Genomic DNA, 20042 nt, shown 5'->3' with positions numbered 1-20042 from the left:
CAAAGTCTCTTACATATGCTTTTTTCATATTTACCTTTTGGCCAGAATTTAGTCACATGACCATATCAGGCTAAGAAGTTAAGGAAAGATGTTTATTTTTAAAATTTTTATTTATTTCTACTTTTTAAAAATTTATTTTCATTCATTCATTCATTCATTCATTCATTCATTTATTTATTTAAATAAACCTTTATTGTTAAGATTATTACAGTTGTTCCTCCCCCTTAGCTCCACTCCACCCAGTTCCCACCCCACTCCATGTCCTTAACCCTCCCCAACTGTCCTCATCCATAGGTGTGATTATTGTCCAGTCTCTTCCCCCACCCCTACAACAGGGGCCCCAAGGATTGTCAGTCCATTCCCTTTCTATGCCCCTGATTCTATTACCCTGTTTCCCTGAAAATAAGACAGTGTCTTATATTAATTTTTTCTCCCAAAGTTGCACTAGGTCTTATTTTCAGGAGATGTCTTATTTCCATGTGCTAGGTCTTATTTTCGGAGGATTTCTTATTTTCGGGGAAACACGGTATTTTCACCAGTTTATTCTGTTCATCAGATTTTTTATTCACTTGATTTTTAGATTCACTTGTTGATAGATATGTATTTGTTGTTCATAATTTTTATCTTTACCTTTTTTTTCTTCTTAAAGAATAGCTTTCAGCATTTCATATAATACTGGTTTGGTGGTGATGAACTCCTTTAGCTTTTTCTTATCTGTGAAGCTCTTTATCTGCCCTTCAATTCTGAATGATAGCCTTGCTGGGTAGAGTAATCTTGGTTGTAGGTTCTTGCTATTCATCACTTCGAATATTTCTTGCTTCTCCCATCTGGCCTGCATAGTTTATGTTGAGAAATCAGCTGACAATCGTATGGGTGTTGCCCTGTAGGTAATAAACTGTTTTTCTCTTGCTGCTTTTAATATTCTCTCTCTGTCTTTGCTCTTGGCATTTTAATTATTAATGTGTCTTGGTGTGGTCCTCTTTGGATTCCTTTTGTTTGGAGTTCTGTGCGCTTCTTGGACTTATAAGTCTATTTCTTTCACCAAATGGGGGAAGTTTTTGGTCATTATTTCTTCAAATAAGTTTTCAATCTCTTGCTTTCTCTCTTCTGGCATCCTCATAATTCTGATGTTGGTACCGTTGAAGTTGTCTCAAAGTCTCCTTACACTATCTTCATATTTTTGGATTCTTTTTTCTTTTTGTTTTCCCCGTTGGATGTTTTTTGCTTCTTTGTATTTCAAATCTTTGACTTGATTCTTACAATTCTCTAGTCTGCTGTTGGATCTCTGTATATTATTCTTTATTTCAGTCAGTGTATGCTTAATTTCTAGTTGGTCCTTTTTCATTTCCTCGAGGGTCTCACTAAATTTATCGGCGGATTCTAGAACATTCTTGAAAAACCTTTTAACTGTGGTTTTGAACTCTATATCCTCCATTTCTGTCATTTGTGATCTGTTTCTTTGTCTCTGCATTTTGGCTGCTTCCTTGGTTGATAGAGTGGCTTTGTGTGCTAGGTGTCATATAGGGCCCAGTGGCTCAGCCTTCCTAGTTACCTGAGGTGGACACTCTTGGTGCACTCTTTTGTGGGCTGTGTGCATAGTCTTGTTGTAGTTAAGCCTTGATTGTTGTTGGTATCACTGGGAGGGATTGACCTCCAGGCCGATTGGCTGTGAGGATCAGCTGTGTCTACGCTGGGAGAACTTCTGTGCTCGAGACACCCTTATGAGGCAAGACTTGCCTCAGTGGGGCTTTGGTGCTCACTGTGTCTGTCCCCTGAGTGTGTCTCTTATGGATCTGAATAGTTGTAATCTAGATGGTCCCACTCTGACCATTGGGTACACTGACTCTTGGATCTCCAAGGAGGTGCTAATTTAGCCTCTGCCTGAGGCCACCTAGCAGGAGCTAAGGAGAGATCTGCAGATTCCTCTTTTTAAAAAAAAATATATTTTATTGATTTTTTTTTACAGAGAGGAGGAGAGAGGGATAGAGAGCTAGAAACATTGATGAGAAACATCAACCAGCTGCCTCTTGCACACCCCCTACTGGGGATGTGCCCACAACCAGTGTACATGCCCTTGATCGGAATCGAACCTGGGACCTTTCAGTCTGCAGACCGACGCTCTACCACTGAGCCAAACCGGCTTCGGGAGATTCCTCTTTTTTATTTGGGTTTTGTAGGTGCCCAGATGAGGCCCAGCTGTGAAGTAGTGCAAGCTGGGCCTCAGAGTGGATGTATTCTTTTCCATATATTAACCGTATGTTTTTTTTAAGGTAGTTCATAGCGAATATATGCATATCAATTCAAAGGACTTTTTAAAATATATCATGGTAACTTAGTGAATGAATGCCTTCTCTGATGGTTTTGTATAGTCTGAATATTTAAAATTATTTGAAGGACAAGACATTGATGTCTTCAAAATTTTTACCTCTGTTATTTTTGTTCATGGTTTTAGTTTGCCAAGTTTTTTTGTTTGTTATAATTTGCTTTGGTTTATGATAGCTTCTGTGTATTGAAACTTTTCCTGTGTGGTAATACATTGAATTCATATAATTTAATTTTGCAGTTGCCCTTTCAAATCATTTGTTTGTTAAGAAAAGTAAAAGTAGGCAAGCTTCAGTATAGTAACTGTTAGAATCATTATAAATTAAATTACTTGAATGAGAATTTAAACTTAACATTTTTCGTTTAATTTTCTGTGTTCATCTTTTTCATTTAGGCACAGCAGCTCTTATCAGCATGTGTAGAAAAGATAGATATTTCTAGTACGGAGGGTTATGATTTGTTCATCACACAGCTTAAAGATGGTTTAAAAAATACATCTCATGAGACTGCAGCAAACCACAAAGTTGCTAAGGTAAGAAAATAAAAATAGTACTTTGGAGTTATAATAGAAAAAGAAACCTTCATACTTTTCACTTTTTTTTTTTCTTTCTATACCTTTACTTTTCTCTCCTCCCTTTATCCCAACCGTCATAGATTCTAGATTTTTCTCTTTTTAAAACAATGTGTTGCGGAAACCGGTTTGGCTCAGTGGATAGAACATCAGCCTGCAGACTGAAGGGTCTCAGGGTCCGATTCCGGTCAGGAGCATGTACCTTGGTTGCAGGCACATCCCCAGTGGGTATCTTGACAGCAATGACAAGAAATAGCAAGGTGCAAGTTTTTCTTTCCTTTCCAATTTCTACCCCGTGTTCCTTTTGTCAGAACCCATCAGCCAGAAAACTGGTTGGCAGAGAAGAAATATAGTTTGTAGAGTCCCAGATCTAACAGAGAAGAACTAAAGGGTAGGTTTGGTGCTTAGAGACAGTAGTTTAATAACAGGCACAGCCTACCCTTTTGTGTACTCAGCATCTCCATACACAAAATCTATATGTATTTGAACAAAAATATTATGCTTTTACTTAACCATGGGAACTATTTCTTTTTACAAATGAAGAATCTCTTTCCCCATTCTCCAGAAAGGAGAAAAACAAGCTTTCAACAGAATTTTATTCATCCCTTGGTAATATTAACTACACCTAAAATTTAGAGTCTCAAATGTTTAGGTATTAATAACAGAACTCTGCTACCTAAAGACTAAATTAAGAATAACTAAAAATTCTTACATAAAATAATAAGTCTATATATGTGTGTCTATGTGTGTCTTTATCTAAATGTGGGGTGGGCAACCTTTCTTTTTTTTTTGCCAAGGGCCATTTAGATAATTGTAATGTCATTCTTGGGCCATCCAAAATTACCAACTTAAAAATTAGCCTGCTATATTTGGTCAAACATTTAATTAATTCACTCGTAATGCCTTGGCAAGGCCAGACCAAATGATTTTTTGCACCTTATACAGCAGGCCGGGTGTTTCTCACCCTTGAAAATCATCCATCCATTTATCCATTCATCAATATGTAATAAGGGAAGAAAATATGTATAGCTGCTCTATTCCTCAATTTTATAATGGTGACAAGGACATTTATAACCTCCTTCTTCAAGAACCTGTTCCATACTCTTTTTGTCCTGAGTACCTCATTAGGTCAGATGTCTTTACATGGTGCAGTGACACAAGTCTTAACTCTTGCAGGATTGAAATCCTCAGTGGTGCTGTGTTTAAGTTGTAATCATCCATTCCCTTTTACTAGTGGACATAGGCCTTAAGGGCATCCTAGATAATTTATCTCTTGGATTTTAACTAAGTTCTTGCCCCTGTTCTTTAGCAACAATTCATTTTTTCTTGTTTGTCAGTTTGACTAGTAATTATACCAAGTAGTAGAATACCCCCCCCCCCCCATGTTTGGTAACAGTGTCATCATGTAACTCAGTGAAACAAATACTGTGTCCTGGTGGAACCTTCTTCCCTAGGGACATAAGATTTCCAGAGCATTAATCTTAAAAGTTTGAGAGCTGGTTAAGTATAATACTGACCCTGCTCAGGAGAAACTGTATCATATATTTTTGTTTGATTCAAAGAATAATCCTATAAGATACAACTCCAACCTTTCAAGCATGTCTCCCAGTGCACAGTGACAGTAGTGAATACACAGATGCCTTTGGAGAAGACTTGGAATAGGATTTATAGTGTAGAGTTGAGGCATTCTTGTAGGATTCTTCTCAAGGGGATTCAGCCTCCCTTTCAATCAAGAGGCTCTGTGTGTATGAACAGTTTAGGTCTAAAAACAAAGTAAGAGGTTTTCATTCTCTCTGTTTTACATTTTTATTATATTTAATGAAAATTTTTTTAGATTGGTTGTAGAAAGAGAAACATCAATTCGTTGTTCCACTTGTTTATGGATTCATTGGTTGTGGGGATCAAACCTGCAAACGATGCTCTAACCAACTGAGCTACCCAATCAGGGCCTCTCTGTTTTTTTTTTGTTTGTTTTTTATAGTTTAGCAATTCAAATTATATTTCTGGACACAAGTTTTCTAGTTATCTAAATAAGTAATACTTTAAGTAGGATGCCTAGAGTATATTAGAGAGTGGAAACAATAGGTGAGTGGGGACAGGATATAAAGATGAAATTACTTTATAGATTTCTGGGAGAATAATGCTTATCATTAAAGTATAACTTTTTAAGTAATAATTTTAATATTAAATTATTATGGTTAATATTTATTGAATACCTACTTTGTTAAATACTGTACCAATTCTCACTTGAATTCTCATAATCACATTATATGAATAAGTATTTGTTTTTTTCCATTTTATATAAGCAGGAATCATAAGTTAATTTGACTAGGGTACCATTATTGATGGTGAAGATGGACTTGGAATCCTAGTCTGTGACTATAGATCTATTTTTTGTTAGTTTTGCTGGATTATGATGACAACAACAATAAATGCATAAGAATATGCTAAGCCAATGTAATTTCTCAACTACGTTAGTAATAATAAATTGTACAAATATTATTTTTTTATTTTTTAATCCTTAACCTGAGGATATTTTTCAATTGTTTTTAGAGAGAGTAGAACAGAGAGGGGAAGACGGAGAAATATTGATGTGAAAGACACACAAAGATTACTTGCCTCCTGCATGAGCCCTAACCAGGGAACCTCCATATGTGCCCTGGACCAGAATCGAACCTGGGATACTTCAGTTCGCAGGCCAATGCTCAATTCTCTGAGCCAAACCGACCAGGGCTACAACTATATTTTTATGAATTGAGATGAATGGAGATATTTGAGTGCCTAGTTTGTGCTTAACATTGTATATGTGCTGGAGAAATATAAAAAAATTGCAGATAATTTTTTTCTTAATTGTGGATGGGATATGTGAGAAGTTGTGGATAGGATATGTGAGAAGGTGTATTACCATCTGGTTTTTAACTGTCTTTTTGAGGGTGACTGAGATTTCACTTTTTATGTAATTGCAAGTTTCTGCTTTAACTGATGAAGTAATGGAGTAAACTGACTTGACTGATAAGCAGTTCTTTATTTAATAATGTATACATTATGGTTTTGGTTAAAACTGTTGAGTACATTTCCCTTTGCTTACACTCCCCATTTTCTTTCAGTGGGCCACAGTTACATTTCATCTTCCTCATCATGTGTTAAAGTCCATTGCCAGTGCCATTGTGAATGAACTCAAGAAAATAAATCAAAATGTTGCTGCCTTACCTGTGGCGTCTTCAGTGATGGACAGATTGTCTTACCTCTTACCTAGTGCACGTCCAGAACTTGGAGTGGGGCCAGGCCGTTCTGTGGACAGGTATAACTTTGCTTATAAAGAGATATGACACTGAGATTAAATTAATTCATTTTTGAATTAATTGATTATAATTTAAAAATTTTCACAAGTTTTTGAAAACCATTTAGAAGTCATTTCTATCAAAATAGTGAAGTAGCCCTAGCTGGTTTGGCTCAGTGGATAGAGTGTCGGCCTGCATACTGAAGGGTCCCAGGTTCAATTCTGGTCCAAGGGCACATGTCCAGGTTTTGGGCTCTATCCATAGTGTGGGCCTGCAAGACGCAGCAATTCAATGATTCCTCTCATCATTGATGTTTCCAGCTCTCTCTTCCTTTCCCTTCCTCTCTGGAAAAAAAAAATACTGAAGTGAAGTAAACTACTACTTAAATTGTTATTTGTTTTGATACCTGGAAGGTATTTAAAGGACTTGTAAAACTATATTTTTAAACTAAAACATATAATTTTTTACTATATAAGAATTATTTTTCTTGTTGAAATTTTGTGACCTTTGAGATAAAATTTTTAAAAATTGATTTTAGAGAGAGAGAAGAAGGGGGGGGTGGAGGGAGAGAGACAGAGAGACATGGAATTGGTGTTTCACTTACTTATGCATTCATTAGTTGATTCTTGTATGTTCCCAGACTGGGGATGGAGCCCGAAATTTTGGAGTTTTGACACAATGTTCTAACCAACTCAACTATTTTGCCAGGGCCTTTGAAATAAATTTTGATAAAAAGCCATGCCAGAATCTGACTATAAAAGCTATATGTTTTTTTATTAATTTAAAATTAATTAGGACAATTTTGAATTAAGATTTTTATGCTGCCTGCCCTCGATTTAAAGAATATTATATCCTGGTCAGTGTGGCTCAGTGGTTGAGTGTTGACCTATGACCAGGATGTCATGGTTTGATTCCTGGTCAGGGGACATGCTCTGGTTGCAGGATGTATCCTTAGCGTGGGGCATGCATCAGGCAGTCGATCAATGATTCGCTCTTCATCATTGATGTTTCTCTCTCTCGCCCTTCCTCTTTGAAATCAATTAAAAAAAATAGAGTAATATAAAAATCATACCTCTACCATTATTTTCTTTAATAAAGATTTATTGGGGTTCCGCTATATCTCAAACAAATTGAAAAGCTAGTAATGAATTAATTTAAAAACATAAATAATTTGTTATTTGAGGTAACATCAGATTTTCATTAAAAGCACTAAAGTGCTTTTAATGAAAATGCTATACTGAAATATTGAATTTAACTTGATTTAGGTTCACATTTGCCTTCACATGCAGCATTTTATGTTTTCATTTTCTTGTATGTGACTTGTAGCTTTTTATGCTCTTTTTTGAAGTACATTTAGAAATAGTACATATTGCCGAAACCGGTTTGGTTCAATGGATAGAGCGTCGGCTTACGGACTGAAAGTCCAAGGTTCGATTCCGGTCAAGGGCATGTACCTTGGTTGCGGGCACATCTCCAGTAGGGAGGGTGCAAGAGGCAGCTGACCGATGATTCTCTCTCATCGATGTTTCTAACTCTCTATCCCTCTCTTTTCCTCTCTGTAAAAAATCAATTAAAAAAATATATAAAGTTTTAGAAATAGTACATATTAATGTTAGCAAAGGCACTACTGAATAAATTAACTTTTAACTTTTATTATCTTAAGTATGGCTCTTATATTAGTTTGCAGTACTTACTAGTTTATCTCAGTAAACTGATACTTTGTTTAATCAATTGCTTTTTAAAAGTGATTTTATTCTATAAATAACTCCTATGGTTGTATTAAAATTAGCGAAGAATTTTTATATTCCACTGGAAGCTTGGTGCACCAATTCATGCACAGGTGGGGTCCCTGCCCATTCCCGATTGGCTGCAAGGCGTGTGTGGCTCTCTGCTCAGTCCCAATTGGCTGGACTCCAGCAGCAAGCTAACCTTGTTTGCTCATTGTGGTCAGTTCAAGTCATAATGACTGGTTGAGCTTAACATATTACACTTTTATTAAGATAGTAATATTGTTATCTCTGCCTTTTGGACAAAATGTAGAAATATATTTAAAATATATTTTATTTCAGTGAGAAAGGGAGAGGGAGAGAGATAATAACATCAATGATGAGAGAGAATCATTAATTAGCTTCCTCCTGCACACTCCCCACTGGGGATCAGCTTGCAACCTGGGCATGTTCCCTTGACTAGAATCAAACCTGGAACCCTTTTTCAGTCCACAGGCTGACGCTCTGTCCACTGTGTCAAACCGATTAGGGCGAAATTGTCATTTTTAATGTGATAGCTATAGGTGATTCGTACTGTGGCTGTCCTTAAAATATTCTTTGGAATGTCTGGAGGTGGGGGAAAGGTGTATGCAGAGTAAATGTTTCTTTTCTGAGAGCTATACCTATCTTGAAGAGATTATAAAACAGCCACTCAGAGCTATTTTCATTGCAAACAATAGCAGGATTTCTAAAGAAAGCAGTGTAAACTGTGGTAAGTATTTATTTTAAATGCATTGATTAGATAGGATATTCAGTGTTTCTGGAGGTGTTAATGTCTCAAAATACTGTGATTTAGTCTGTGTTTGTTTCATTACAAGTGAATCTAGGGACCTTATTAGTACTTTGATGAACTTAAATCTGGTGGAGGTTTGAATTATTATACAATAGGCTCTGGTAGATGTTAGTGCTGTTCTGTTTGGTAGTATAACTAAGGAGACAGCTTTCCAAGACTGACACAGGTCTTGAAGACTTATATACTCTATAAAGGATAAGGCTTTTCCAACCCAGTTGTGTGTTTTCTTTTCAAACCAGAATGCTGCAGTCTTTTTTGCAGCTAGGGTTCAGATCATGGAGAAGGGCTATGCGTAAATGGATTGAGACTAGACATGAAATGTAAATTTGGGAGTCATGGGGGAGCCACGGGAGGCTCCACTTACTAGTGAAGTGGGCTCTCCAAATCTCAGGATCCAGGGCTTTTTATTCACACATTTTGCCCTTTAGCAAAGCAGATATACATATCAACGGTAAGGTTTGGTAAACAGTAAAGCACCATCATGTTGGGGTAATTGCCTTCAGCTGTTCCAGCAGCAGGTATTAACATGCAGATTTTCAGCCCTGCTGAATATGTCCATTCAACCTTTTGAGTACTTCTCGCATCTATTATGACCTGCTGAACTTAGTCTAAAATCACTGACAATATTATAGTAGACTAGAGGCCCGGTGCACAAAATTTGTGCACTCGGGAGGAGTCCCTCAGCCCGGCTTGCATCCTCTTGCAGTCCAGAAGCAGGCCTAAGCTGGCAGTTGGACATTGATAGTGCTGCTGAGGAGGCAGGAGATGCTCCTGCCACCACTGCTGTGCTCATAGCCATTAGCCTGGCTGAGCGGAGCAACCCCTGTGGGAACACACTGACCACCAGGGGGCAGCTTCTTTGTTGAGCATCTGCCCCCTGGTGGTAGTACATATCATAGCAACTGATCATTCCCATTTGGTCCAATATTAGGGTCAATGTGCATACTACCCTTTTATTATATAGGATTGTGTACTAATTTAAGGAAAAAATATTTTTCTGATTTCATTGTGATGACCTTTACCACTTTCTCTCTCTTACCCCCTCTTACATCCCCCCCCTTGTTATCAGTTACTCATTAATGTTAGGAAGAGTAAGCTTTGCTTACCAGTTCTTTCTTACTGGAAGCTGTTTAGACTTTTTCTAATTTGATATGATTCTTTAAATAAATACTTTAATGCTCTGTGTGTTACAGGTTTGCACACAATGAGCTCACATATTTAAATATAAAAACGTATGAAGATTTACCTTTTTTATAATTCCATGGAGAGTACAACTTTCCTGGAAAAAGATTTCTCTGAAAGAACAAAAGATTGCCCTCCACTTAAAAAATATTAAATTAGAAAATATTTTCTCAATATGGATGAGATAAAACCACTGTTTCTTTGGTTATAATTTTACCCACTTATCCAAAACTTGGCAAATGATGAAGGCATATGACTCTTTGCCTCTACATTTTCAAATTTTGTGTTCTTGGCTTGGTAGTTATGTAACATCGGTTAATTAAATCTATCTCTGGAATTGTTTATAATTTGTGGCTATTAATCAGGCTTATTTTTTCCTACCATATTTAAGAGAAATTCCTTTAAGTGATTATTTTTAGTTTAAAATACAAATTTGAAAGTGGTTATTACACTATTACAAGTTTTTGTTGATAATCTGGTAAAGTTTTTTTTAATTAATATAAAATAGGAGTGTCACTATCATTTGATGCTTAACTTCAATTACATAAAGTATATTTACTTTTAGATCATTAATGTATAGTGAAGCTAACAGACGGGAGACATTTACATCATGGCCTCATGTAGGCTATAGATGGGCACAACCAGATCCCATGGCTCAAGCTGGATTCTATCATCAGGTAAAAAATATTATTAAAAAACTCAGTTTTTTTGTAAAAAAAACTTTTTCAAAATCCTACTTTGTGTTCCCTGTGTGCTTATGTGCATGACTTTATGTGAGTTTTTTTCTTCTTATACCTTTGATCATAATATTGACTGGCTACTATGTAATGTATTGTGCACGAAAAGATAAAAAACGTGTTAAAAGTAACTAACAACTGAGTTAACCCTACATTACTATTTTCTTTTAAAAGTAGGCAATATTCTTCAGATATGCTCTTTAAAAACTGTTCTCTTTGGATGTGTATTTATTTTCACTTTCTGACTTCTGCATGCATAACAGAGAAATTACTTAGGGTAATTAATAAAAGCAATACATTATTACTGAAATTCTAATTTTATTTAGGATAAAAATTACCCATATACTAGATAACTATGGTATCAACATTATGTGTAATAAAATGCAACCTGAATACATAAAGTATTGAAAAATTGATGAAGACATTACACAGAAAGAGGAATAATTAGTCAAGGAAAATAGTCATAGTTTTATACAGGAAAAGAGGAATTGTGTACATTGTAAGGATTAGTGGGACAAAAAGACATCAGAATGGGACACTATGCAGAGTTTTACTGAATAAAGTAGAGGGAAGGTAGGAAAAAATGGGTGTAGATAGGAAAATATATACTACTTATACTGAGTACAGTGTAAACTGGCTTGCCATTGTTTTACCCCCGTTAAAGAATCTAAGTTAAGCTGAAACTGGTTTGGCTCACTGGATAGAGCGTCGGCTTGGGGACTGAAGGATCCCGGGTTCGATTCCGGTCAAGGGCATGTACCTTGGTTAAGGGCACATCCCCAGTAGGGGGTGTGCAGGAGGCAGCTGGTCGATGACTCTCTCTCATTGATGTTTTTAGCTCTGTGTCTCTCTCCCTTCCTCTCTGTACAAAACCAATAAAATATATTAAAAAAAAAAAGAATCTAAGATAACATTTACATATAAGTTTTTCAGTAAACTTGCTTATTAAATTTTAGAATTTCATGAAACTTTGAAATACATTGAAGTTACTATCATGAAGAATTTGCAAAATGATTATTCCTTATTTCTCTTGAAGTGTTTCTGAATATGTTAACTAAAATTCAGAATGTCATATATATTTGAATATTTTATTTAAAATTTTTCAGATTTTTAGTTAGAATCATTTGGAGACTGGCTAATATTAGAATCACTTAAATTATTTTCTTGAATTAAGGATTAAATATGGACCATTTTACCCAACTTTTTATCTTTTTACTAGAGGCCCGGTGCACAAAATTTGTGCACTTGGAAGGTGTGGTCCCTTGGGGTGGTCTCTCCACCCGGCCTGCACCCTCTCGCAGTCCAGGAGCCCTAGGGAGATGTCTGATTGGGGAGCAGGCCTAAGTCGCCAGCCAGACATTCTTAGCACTGCTGTGGAGGTGGGAGAGGCTCCTGCTCCTGCCTCTGTGCTCGCCAGCCTTAATCCCAGCTTCTGTCTGAGAGGTGCTCCCCCTGTGGGAGTGCACTGACCACTAGGGGTCAACTCCTGCATTGAGCATCTGCCCTCTGGTGGTCAGTGTGCATCATAGCAACCAGTTCTGCCATGGGGTTGAAAACTGACGCTCTGATATCCCAAGTTGTCCTGGATTGTGAGAGTGCACAGGCCAGGCTGAGGGACCCCACCAGTGCATGATCAGGGCTGGAAAGGACACAGGAGATTGACTTGCCAGGAAGGGACTTCAGGAGGGCTCCAGGGCATGTCTGGCCCTTCTTGCTCAGTCTTGATAGGCTTGACCTCAGCAGCAAGCTAACCTACCGGTTGGGGCATCTGCCCCCTGGTGGTCAGTAGTGAGTGGTTGAGTGGCCTCGGCATATTATTAGCATATTATGCTTTGATTGGATGACTGGGCACTTGGCATATTAGGCTTTTATTAAATAAGATTTGGTGTCATTTTCTAAAATAGTCTCTGAGAAGGGGTGACTTGATATTTTTTGTATTGAATTATTCATTGTATTCTTTGCCAAGAGGTAAAATCATAGGTGTTCTAGAATCTTCTGTCTGTATTAAAGGTTGATTATTTTTAATCTTCTAAAATATATAATAAAACTTACATCTTGTAGACAACAGTAAGTGCTAATTAGAATAAGTGATAAAAATAATAACATTGGTTTTTAGAGGTATGTTTCAGTTCAGGTTTTGTTATTCATATGTAGGATGTAATCCCATGTGTCTTGAAGAATATTACCCTTGGCTCACTAGTTCGCATTTCATTTTTACTTCCCTTGTATGGTCGTATGGGATTCACCTTATAATAATAAACCTACTAGTTATTTTCTTTCTATACTTAACTATTTCAAATATTTTATTGTAGTAATATAATCAGTAGTATAATCCATATACATAAAAGCCCAGCAACCATTGCAGTGGAATTATCAGAACAACCGGTTGGCCTGACCACCAGAGGGTGGACACGCAATGTAGGTGCTGCCCCCTGCTGGTCAGTACACTCCCACAGTGGGAGTGCTGGTCAGCCAGAAGCCCGGCTCATGGCTGGCAAGTGCAGTGGCGGTGGTGGGAGCCTCTTCTGCCTCTGTGGCAGTGCTAAGGAGCGGCAAGCCAAGTGGTAAGGAGCAAGCAGGAGGGTGGTTAGTGAGGGGTCCCGGATTGCGAGAGCATACCTGGGCTGAGGGACCCACCCACGCCATGCATTAATTGTGTGCATTGGGCCTTTAATTTTTTTTATAGTAATAAAAGTTTAATACGTTCTTCTGGACGAAGCTGAGGCTGCGAGGGTAGCCCAGGTCCCGGTGCCTGCCGGGTGCTGGAGGGAAGCTGGTTCTGGCAGCTGGGGGAAGGAAGGCTTACTCTTGCATGAATTTCATGCATTGAGCTTCTAATCTATACTAATAAAAGGGTAACATACTAATTAGATCAGATAGACCGGACATCCTTCTGGACAAAGCCACCATGGTGGGAGCCGAGGCAGAGACAGTTAGGAACAATCAGGCAGGCAGACAGGGATGGTTAGGAGTGATCAGGCAGGCAGGCAGAGGTGGTTAGGGGCGATCAGGGAGGCAGGCAGAGGCAGTAAGGGGCGATCAGGGAGGCAGGCAGAGTGGTTAGGGTGATTAGGTAGGCAGGCAGGAAGGTGAGCAGTTAGGAGCCAGTAGTCGAGGATTGTGAGAGGGATGTCCCAGATTGGAGAGGCGTAGCTGAGGGGACCCTCCCCGCCCTGTGCACGAATTTCATGCACTGGGCCTCTCATCAGTAATAAATCTGAGATCATCTGTGTGCTTCTATATTTGATTTAGTGGCCATTTTCTGATGAAACACAATTTTTCAAATAAAGCAGCAAGTTTATAAACATTTAGGGATTCAGTATATTGCTTTAACCTAATAGAGAAGGCTAATTTTCTTTTTTTCAATAAAGAATTTTACCTAAATTTATAAACTTTTTTAGAAATTTTTATTAAAAAATTATTTTAATGTTGATTAACCTTGTCTGTCTTCTTTATAAATTTGCAGCCTGCCTCATCTGGAGATGATAGAGCCATGTGTTTTACTTGTAGTGTATGCCTCGTTTGTTGGGAACCTACTGATGAACCTTGGTGAGTCTTGATTATTCTGGACATACAGTATTTTTCGGACCATAAGACGTTCCGGACCATAAGACGCACCAGTTTTTAGAGAAGGGAAATGAAGAAAAAAAGATTCTGAAACAAATAGTGTCCTAAAATATTTTATGTGCATTAAAACCCAACATCACAGTCATAAACACATGTAATCAATCCTGTAAAGTAAACAGCAGCATTTAGAACCATTTTAGAGCCGGGCAAGCACACAGAGACCACACAGAGCCGGGCAAGTAAAAAAACTTTTTTTTTAAAGTATATGTGTAGGCTATATTTGGACCATAAGACGCAGGGACTTTTCCCCCCCACTTCTGGGGGAAAAAAAGTGCGTCTTATGGTCCGAAAAATACGGTAATAGCTAAATTAATCCTATATATTGAACTGCGTCCAGCTCGGCCAGGGGTGAACCTGAGGAGGGGCAGTGAAGGATTAAAGAAAACAGACAAGCGAATACAGTTGGAACCAGGTGGATCACTGTGCCTAGGTGAGGAAATAGTGACACAGTCTGTAAGCCAAAACTTTATTTTATAGTCAGATCATACAAAGCAAGATAAGGGCAAGATGTTTACAGTATTCTTGGGATTTTCAAATCTGCTTTTTTCCCGTTGTTGTCATTCTCTGAACTTTATCAACTTCACTTAGGCAGCACTTGCTGTTCCCCTGCCAGCAGCCCACATCCCTTAGCTACTACCTAGGACTGCATGGTGGGACTATAAGGTCGAGCTTCCAATCATAGCTTTCTGGCTGTAATTGTGCTGGGAGGGCTCTGCCCTCCTCGCTGGGATTTTTATGGGGCTTTGCCACAAGTCAGTCGGAGGCGTGAACCTGTCTGAGCGCTTTCTGATCTAATATAATTATATTCATGTCTTTCTTCCAACAGTATTTTTTCCTTGTCCCAAGAGGATGAGGGAGCAGTGTTTGTGCTCTGTCACATCACTTGGCATACAGTATTGCTAAGATCTTTCACTTCCTGCCGAAACCGGTTTGGCTCAATGGATAGAGTGTCAGCTTGGGGACTGAAAGGTCCCGGGTTCGATTCCGGTCAAGGGCATGTACCTTGGTTGCGGGCATATCCCCAGTAGGGGGTGTGCAAGAGGCAGCTGATCGATGACTCTCTCATCGATGTTTCTAACTCTCTCTCTCCCTTCCTCTCTGTACAAAATCAATAAAATACAATATATTAAAAAAAAAAAAAAAAAGATCTTTCACTTCCTAAAGTCTTTACTTGAGGCCGGAACTGGTTTGATAGAGCGTGGATAAACCAGTGGATAGAGCGTCGGCCTGCGGACTGAAAGGTCCCAGGTTCGATTCCAGTCAAGGGAATGTGTCTTGGTGGCAGGCACATCCCAAGTAGGGGGTGTGCAAGAGGCAGCTGATCGCTGACTCTCTCTCATCGATGTTTCTAACACTCTATCCCTCTCTCTTCCTCTCTGTAAAAAATCAATAAAATAGATTTAAAAAAAAGAGAATATAACATTGAAGAGAAAAAAATAAAAATCTTTATTAAAAAAAAAAAAAGTGTGTACTTGAAAGTGCCAAAGAATAGAACCAGACTCTGAAAACCAGGAGACTATGATAAAATAAATGAAAAGAGCATGATTAACTTGAGCTGTTTAATAGTGTCTGCTGTGGGCAGGCTGTCAGTGGGAAATCCACAGATGAGGGTCTTATTATTAATGTTAATAAATTTTATATTTTATATTTTTAATCTTCACACAAGGATATATATATATATTTTATTCTGTAGAGAGAGGGAGGGAGAGGGATAGAGAGTTAGAAACATCGATGAGAGAGAAACATCGATCAGCTGCCTCCTGCACACTCCCTACTGGGATGTGTCTGCAACCAAGGTGCATGCACTTGACTGGAATCAAACCTGGGACCCTTCAGTTTGCAGGCCAACGCTCTATCCACTCAACCAAACCAGCTTTGGCCAAGGATATATTTTTTATTGATTCTGTAGAGAAAGGAAGAGGAGGGAGGGAGGAAAGAGAGAGAGGAGAGAGAGAGGAGAGAAAGAGGGGGAGAGAGAGAGAGAAAGAGAATGAGAGAAAATGAGAGATAGATGAAAAAAACATCGATTGGTTGCTTCCTGTAATCATTCTACTGTGTTTTTCAACCTGAAACCTGGGTTTGTGCCCTGACCCAGAATTTAATCTTTTGGTGCATGGGATTATGCCGAACCAACTGAGTCATGATTATAGGTTCTTGCTTTTCATCACAGGGTTATTCTTTGTAAATATTTATTTATTTCTTTTCAAATATATTTTTATTCACTTTAGAGAGATAGGGCGATAGAAACATAACTGATGAGAGAATCATTGATCGGCTGCCTCCTGCACGTCCCCTACTGCAGATCAAGCCCACAACTTGGGCATGTGCCTTTGACTGGAATCAGAATTGGGCCCCTCCAGCCAGCAGGCTGATCTTTTATCCCCTCAGCCGTTCTGGCTCTAGGGCTTTACACATTTTAAACATACAATTCAGTATTAACTGTTTTCATTCTACTCTGCGTAGATGGAGAATTTTAAGTCTAAACAAAGCAGCTCCTCATTTAAAGATGTAGGAAACCATTACGAGGAAATAGCAGGACATTAAGCAATTTAAACAGAATGCTGATACAGCATAAGTTATACTGTAGCATTTCTGAGTTTCATCTGAGACTGTATTGAGTTAAAGCGTATAATAACTGCTATTACGAAGTTTTGGTTGGACATGTTAGATGATGTTGAATGACTTAGTAATTGAGTCTTTTTAATAAGGAATACCTGTTTTCGCAAAAAGAAGATGGTCCTGATGTTCTTTTTTAATGTACAAATTTAACTGCTTTGTTATTCATTAAACTTTTTGCTTTCTTATATTGTAAAGGTCTGAGCACGAGAGACATTCCCCAAACTGCCCCTTTGTGAAAGGTGAGCACACACAGAATGTGCCATTGTCAGTCACTCTCGCAACAAGTCCTGCACAGTTTCCTTGCACGGATGGAACTGACAGAATATCTTGCTTTGGTTCTGGAAGCTGCCCCCATTTCCTAGCTGCTGCAACGAAACGAGGAAAGATCTGCATATGGGATGTTTCCAAACTTATGAAGGTATATTTTAATTTTGAAGTAACAGATTAGTAATTGATAAAAAAGCAGTTGTAAACTTAGCCTTTTCATTGTTTAGGTGCACTTAAAGTTTGAAATTAATGCATATGATCCAGCTATTGTACAACAGCTTATTCTGTCAGGAGAACCAAGCTCAACAGTCGAATCAAGAAGACCAACTTTGGCGTGGCTAGAAGACTCCTCTAGTTGCTCAGATATACCAAAATTGGAAGGAGATAGGTATGTGAAATTGTCTTATTGGTATTTATGGACATTAAGTATTTTCTTTTCCTAAATTGTATATCCTCTTAATTCTAATTAAAGAGGCAGAAAAATTATATTAACAAATTAGATAATGTTTGGTTTAGAATCTGAAATAGCTGTATAATTCGTTTAGAAATACCATAGTCTGTAAAAATATACTTCATTTTGTACATTAATCTATGCCATTAATTGGACATAATTGCTGCATTGGAAATAGTATAAATAATGAAAAAAACACACCTTCGATTAGGCTTGTAATTTCCCCTTCTACTAAATTTTTTTCATAATGCAGAACCAAATGGTTAAATTATTTTAGTTTTTTTTTTTTTTTTAAATTAGCACTTTAAATTTTAGACATCTTCATGAATAATGACATAACTGTGGTTGGAGAGGATGACCTAATTATTTAAACCAATTTATTAGTAGGCAACAAAGATTTGAGGTAAAATTATTGTTATAGAAACATTTTGTTAAAAACTCTGTGCTGGATTCTCTTCCATTGAGATTTTCTGGCAGATTCCTGATTTCTATAGGCTTATTTGATCTATGTGGGGAAGGAGAGTAAAAGTACAATCCCTTTTCACTCATTTGTTTCCAAGAAACTGCAATTGTAATTCTGTCCGCAGGCCGATGCTCTGTCCACTGAGTCAAACCAGTTTTGGCTATCCCAGCTTTTTGTTGTTTCCTTTTTATGAAATATCCTTTTCTATTCCTTCACTTTCAGTCTGTGTGTCTTTTGATCTAAAGTGAGTCTCTTATAGATAGCATGTGTAGGGTCTTTTTTTGTTATCCATTCAACCATTTTATGTCTTTTGGTTGGAACATTTAAAAAAAAAATATATTTTTATTGATTTTACACAGAGAGGAATTGAGAGGGATAGAGAGTTAGAAACATCAATGAGAGAATCATTGAGTAGCTGCCTCCTGCACTCCCCGTACTGGGGATGTGCCCGCAACCAAGGTACATGCCCTTGACCGGAATTGAACCTGGGACCCTTCAGTCCGCAGTTCGACGTGCTAACCGCTGAGCCAAACCAGTTTCAGCTTGGTTGGAACATTTAATCTATTTGCAATTAAAGTTATTGATAGTATCTATTGCTATTGTATTCATACTTTTGATCTATTTTTCTTCCTAAAGAAGACCCCCTTTAAAAATATTTTTATTGACTTCAGAGAGGAAGGAAGAGGGAAAGAGATAGAAACATCAGTGATGAGAGATAATCATTGATCAACTGCCTCCTGCATACCCTGCACTGGGGATTGAGTTCCATAGTTTATCAGCATTGTTTAATCAGTTATGGTCTCAGACTACTTACAAATAACTTGTTAGTTTTAATGATGCTTATATTCCAGATGTAAAGCAGTGGTTGTTATAACATTGTACTTTTTTTCTGTCTCACATGTATACATTTTTTGAAATTCAAATTATATTTTTACTTTGTCTTTTAAGTGATGATTTACTGGAGGACTCAGATAGTGAAGAGCATTCCAGATCAGATTCTGTGACAGGTATGTAAAGAATATTAGATGATCTGTTTCTTTTTTTCTTTTTTTAAATATATTTTATTGATTTTTTACAGAGAGAAAGAGAGAGAGATAGAGAGTTAGAAACATTGATGAGAGAGAAGCATTGATCAGCTGCCTCTTGCTCACCCCCTACTGGGGATGTGCCCACAACCAAGGTATATGCCCCTGACCAGAATTGAATCTGGGACCTTTCAGTCCACAGGCCAACGCTCTATCCACTGAGCCAAACCGGTTTCGGCTAGATGATCTGTTTCTAGCAGAGATCTTCAATTACCCTGTTTCCCCAAAAATAAGACAGTGTCTTATATTAATTTTTGCTCCCAAAGATGCGCTAGGTCTTATTTTCAGGGAATGTCTTATTTTTCCATGAAGAAGAATACGGTACACATTTATTGTTAAATGAAAATAAAGGAAATTTATTATCTTTTTACAGTTTGGTAGTACAGTAGTTGTCAACACAAACCAGACAAATTGTGAATCATACAGTATCAAGAATTTACTCATTTATTCAATGACAATCATGTCATCATCTTCTGGAACATCATCATAACAATCCAATTCCTGAATTTCTGCTGAATTTCTTGTGACTCCATTTCTTTCAGAATCAGTAGACCAAATCTCTCATGTTTAGCAATAGCACTGTCTTCAAATGAGTACTTCTTGTCAAGGTAGCCTGCTCGCAGTGCATTTGCAATGCAACTGTCAGTGATTTTCTCCCATGAATTCTTCACCCAAGTCACAACTTCTTGCAGTTTAGGTTTCACAAAGTTTCTGAGACAGAGCCTAGGGGGGACCTTACTTTCGGGGGGATGCCTTATATTTCACTCAGAAGGAAACCTGTAAGTAGGTCTTATTTTCGGAGGATGTCTTATTTTCGGGGAAACACGGTAGTAGCACTTACTGTTTCCTACTTAACTTTAAATGGTATCTCTTTGAGC

General features: G+C 37.8%; 1 protein-coding gene across 18 annotated transcripts in view; it reads left to right on the top strand.

Moving 5' to 3' along the window:
- Window positions 1-20042, top strand: part of BIRC6 (baculoviral IAP repeat containing 6) — a 150116-nt gene that overhangs the window by 15015 nt on the left and 115059 nt on the right. For 15 of the 18 annotated variants that reach the window (XR_004987346.2, XM_036434801.2, XM_036434800.2 and 12 more), the window contains 7 exons: window positions 2717-2854; window positions 6001-6194; window positions 10481-10592; window positions 14119-14201; window positions 17094-17316; window positions 17393-17553; window positions 19028-19086. Coding sequence is in view for 16 of the 18 variants with exons in the window: in XM_036434801.2 (XP_036290694.1) it covers window positions 2717-2854; window positions 6001-6194; window positions 10481-10592; window positions 14119-14201; window positions 17094-17316; window positions 17393-17553; window positions 19028-19086 (970 nt within the window). In the remaining 2 variants the exon portion in view is untranslated. Of the gene's footprint in view, window positions 1-2716; window positions 2855-6000; window positions 6195-10480; window positions 10593-14118; window positions 14202-17093; window positions 17317-17392; window positions 17554-19027; window positions 19087-20042 lie in introns of those variants that run through there. The other 3 variants (XM_036434805.2, XM_036434807.2, XM_036434808.2) reach the window with 3 other exon arrangements.

Source organism: Pipistrellus kuhlii, unplaced genomic scaffold (genome assembly GCF_014108245.1).
Source record: "Pipistrellus kuhlii isolate mPipKuh1 unplaced genomic scaffold, mPipKuh1.p scaffold_m20_p_13, whole genome shotgun sequence".
Classification (NCBI taxonomy): domain Eukaryota; kingdom Metazoa; phylum Chordata; class Mammalia; order Chiroptera; family Vespertilionidae; genus Pipistrellus; species Pipistrellus kuhlii.
Note: the sequence above shows the minus strand (reverse complement) of the source record. Positions and strands in the feature narration are given on the sequence as shown.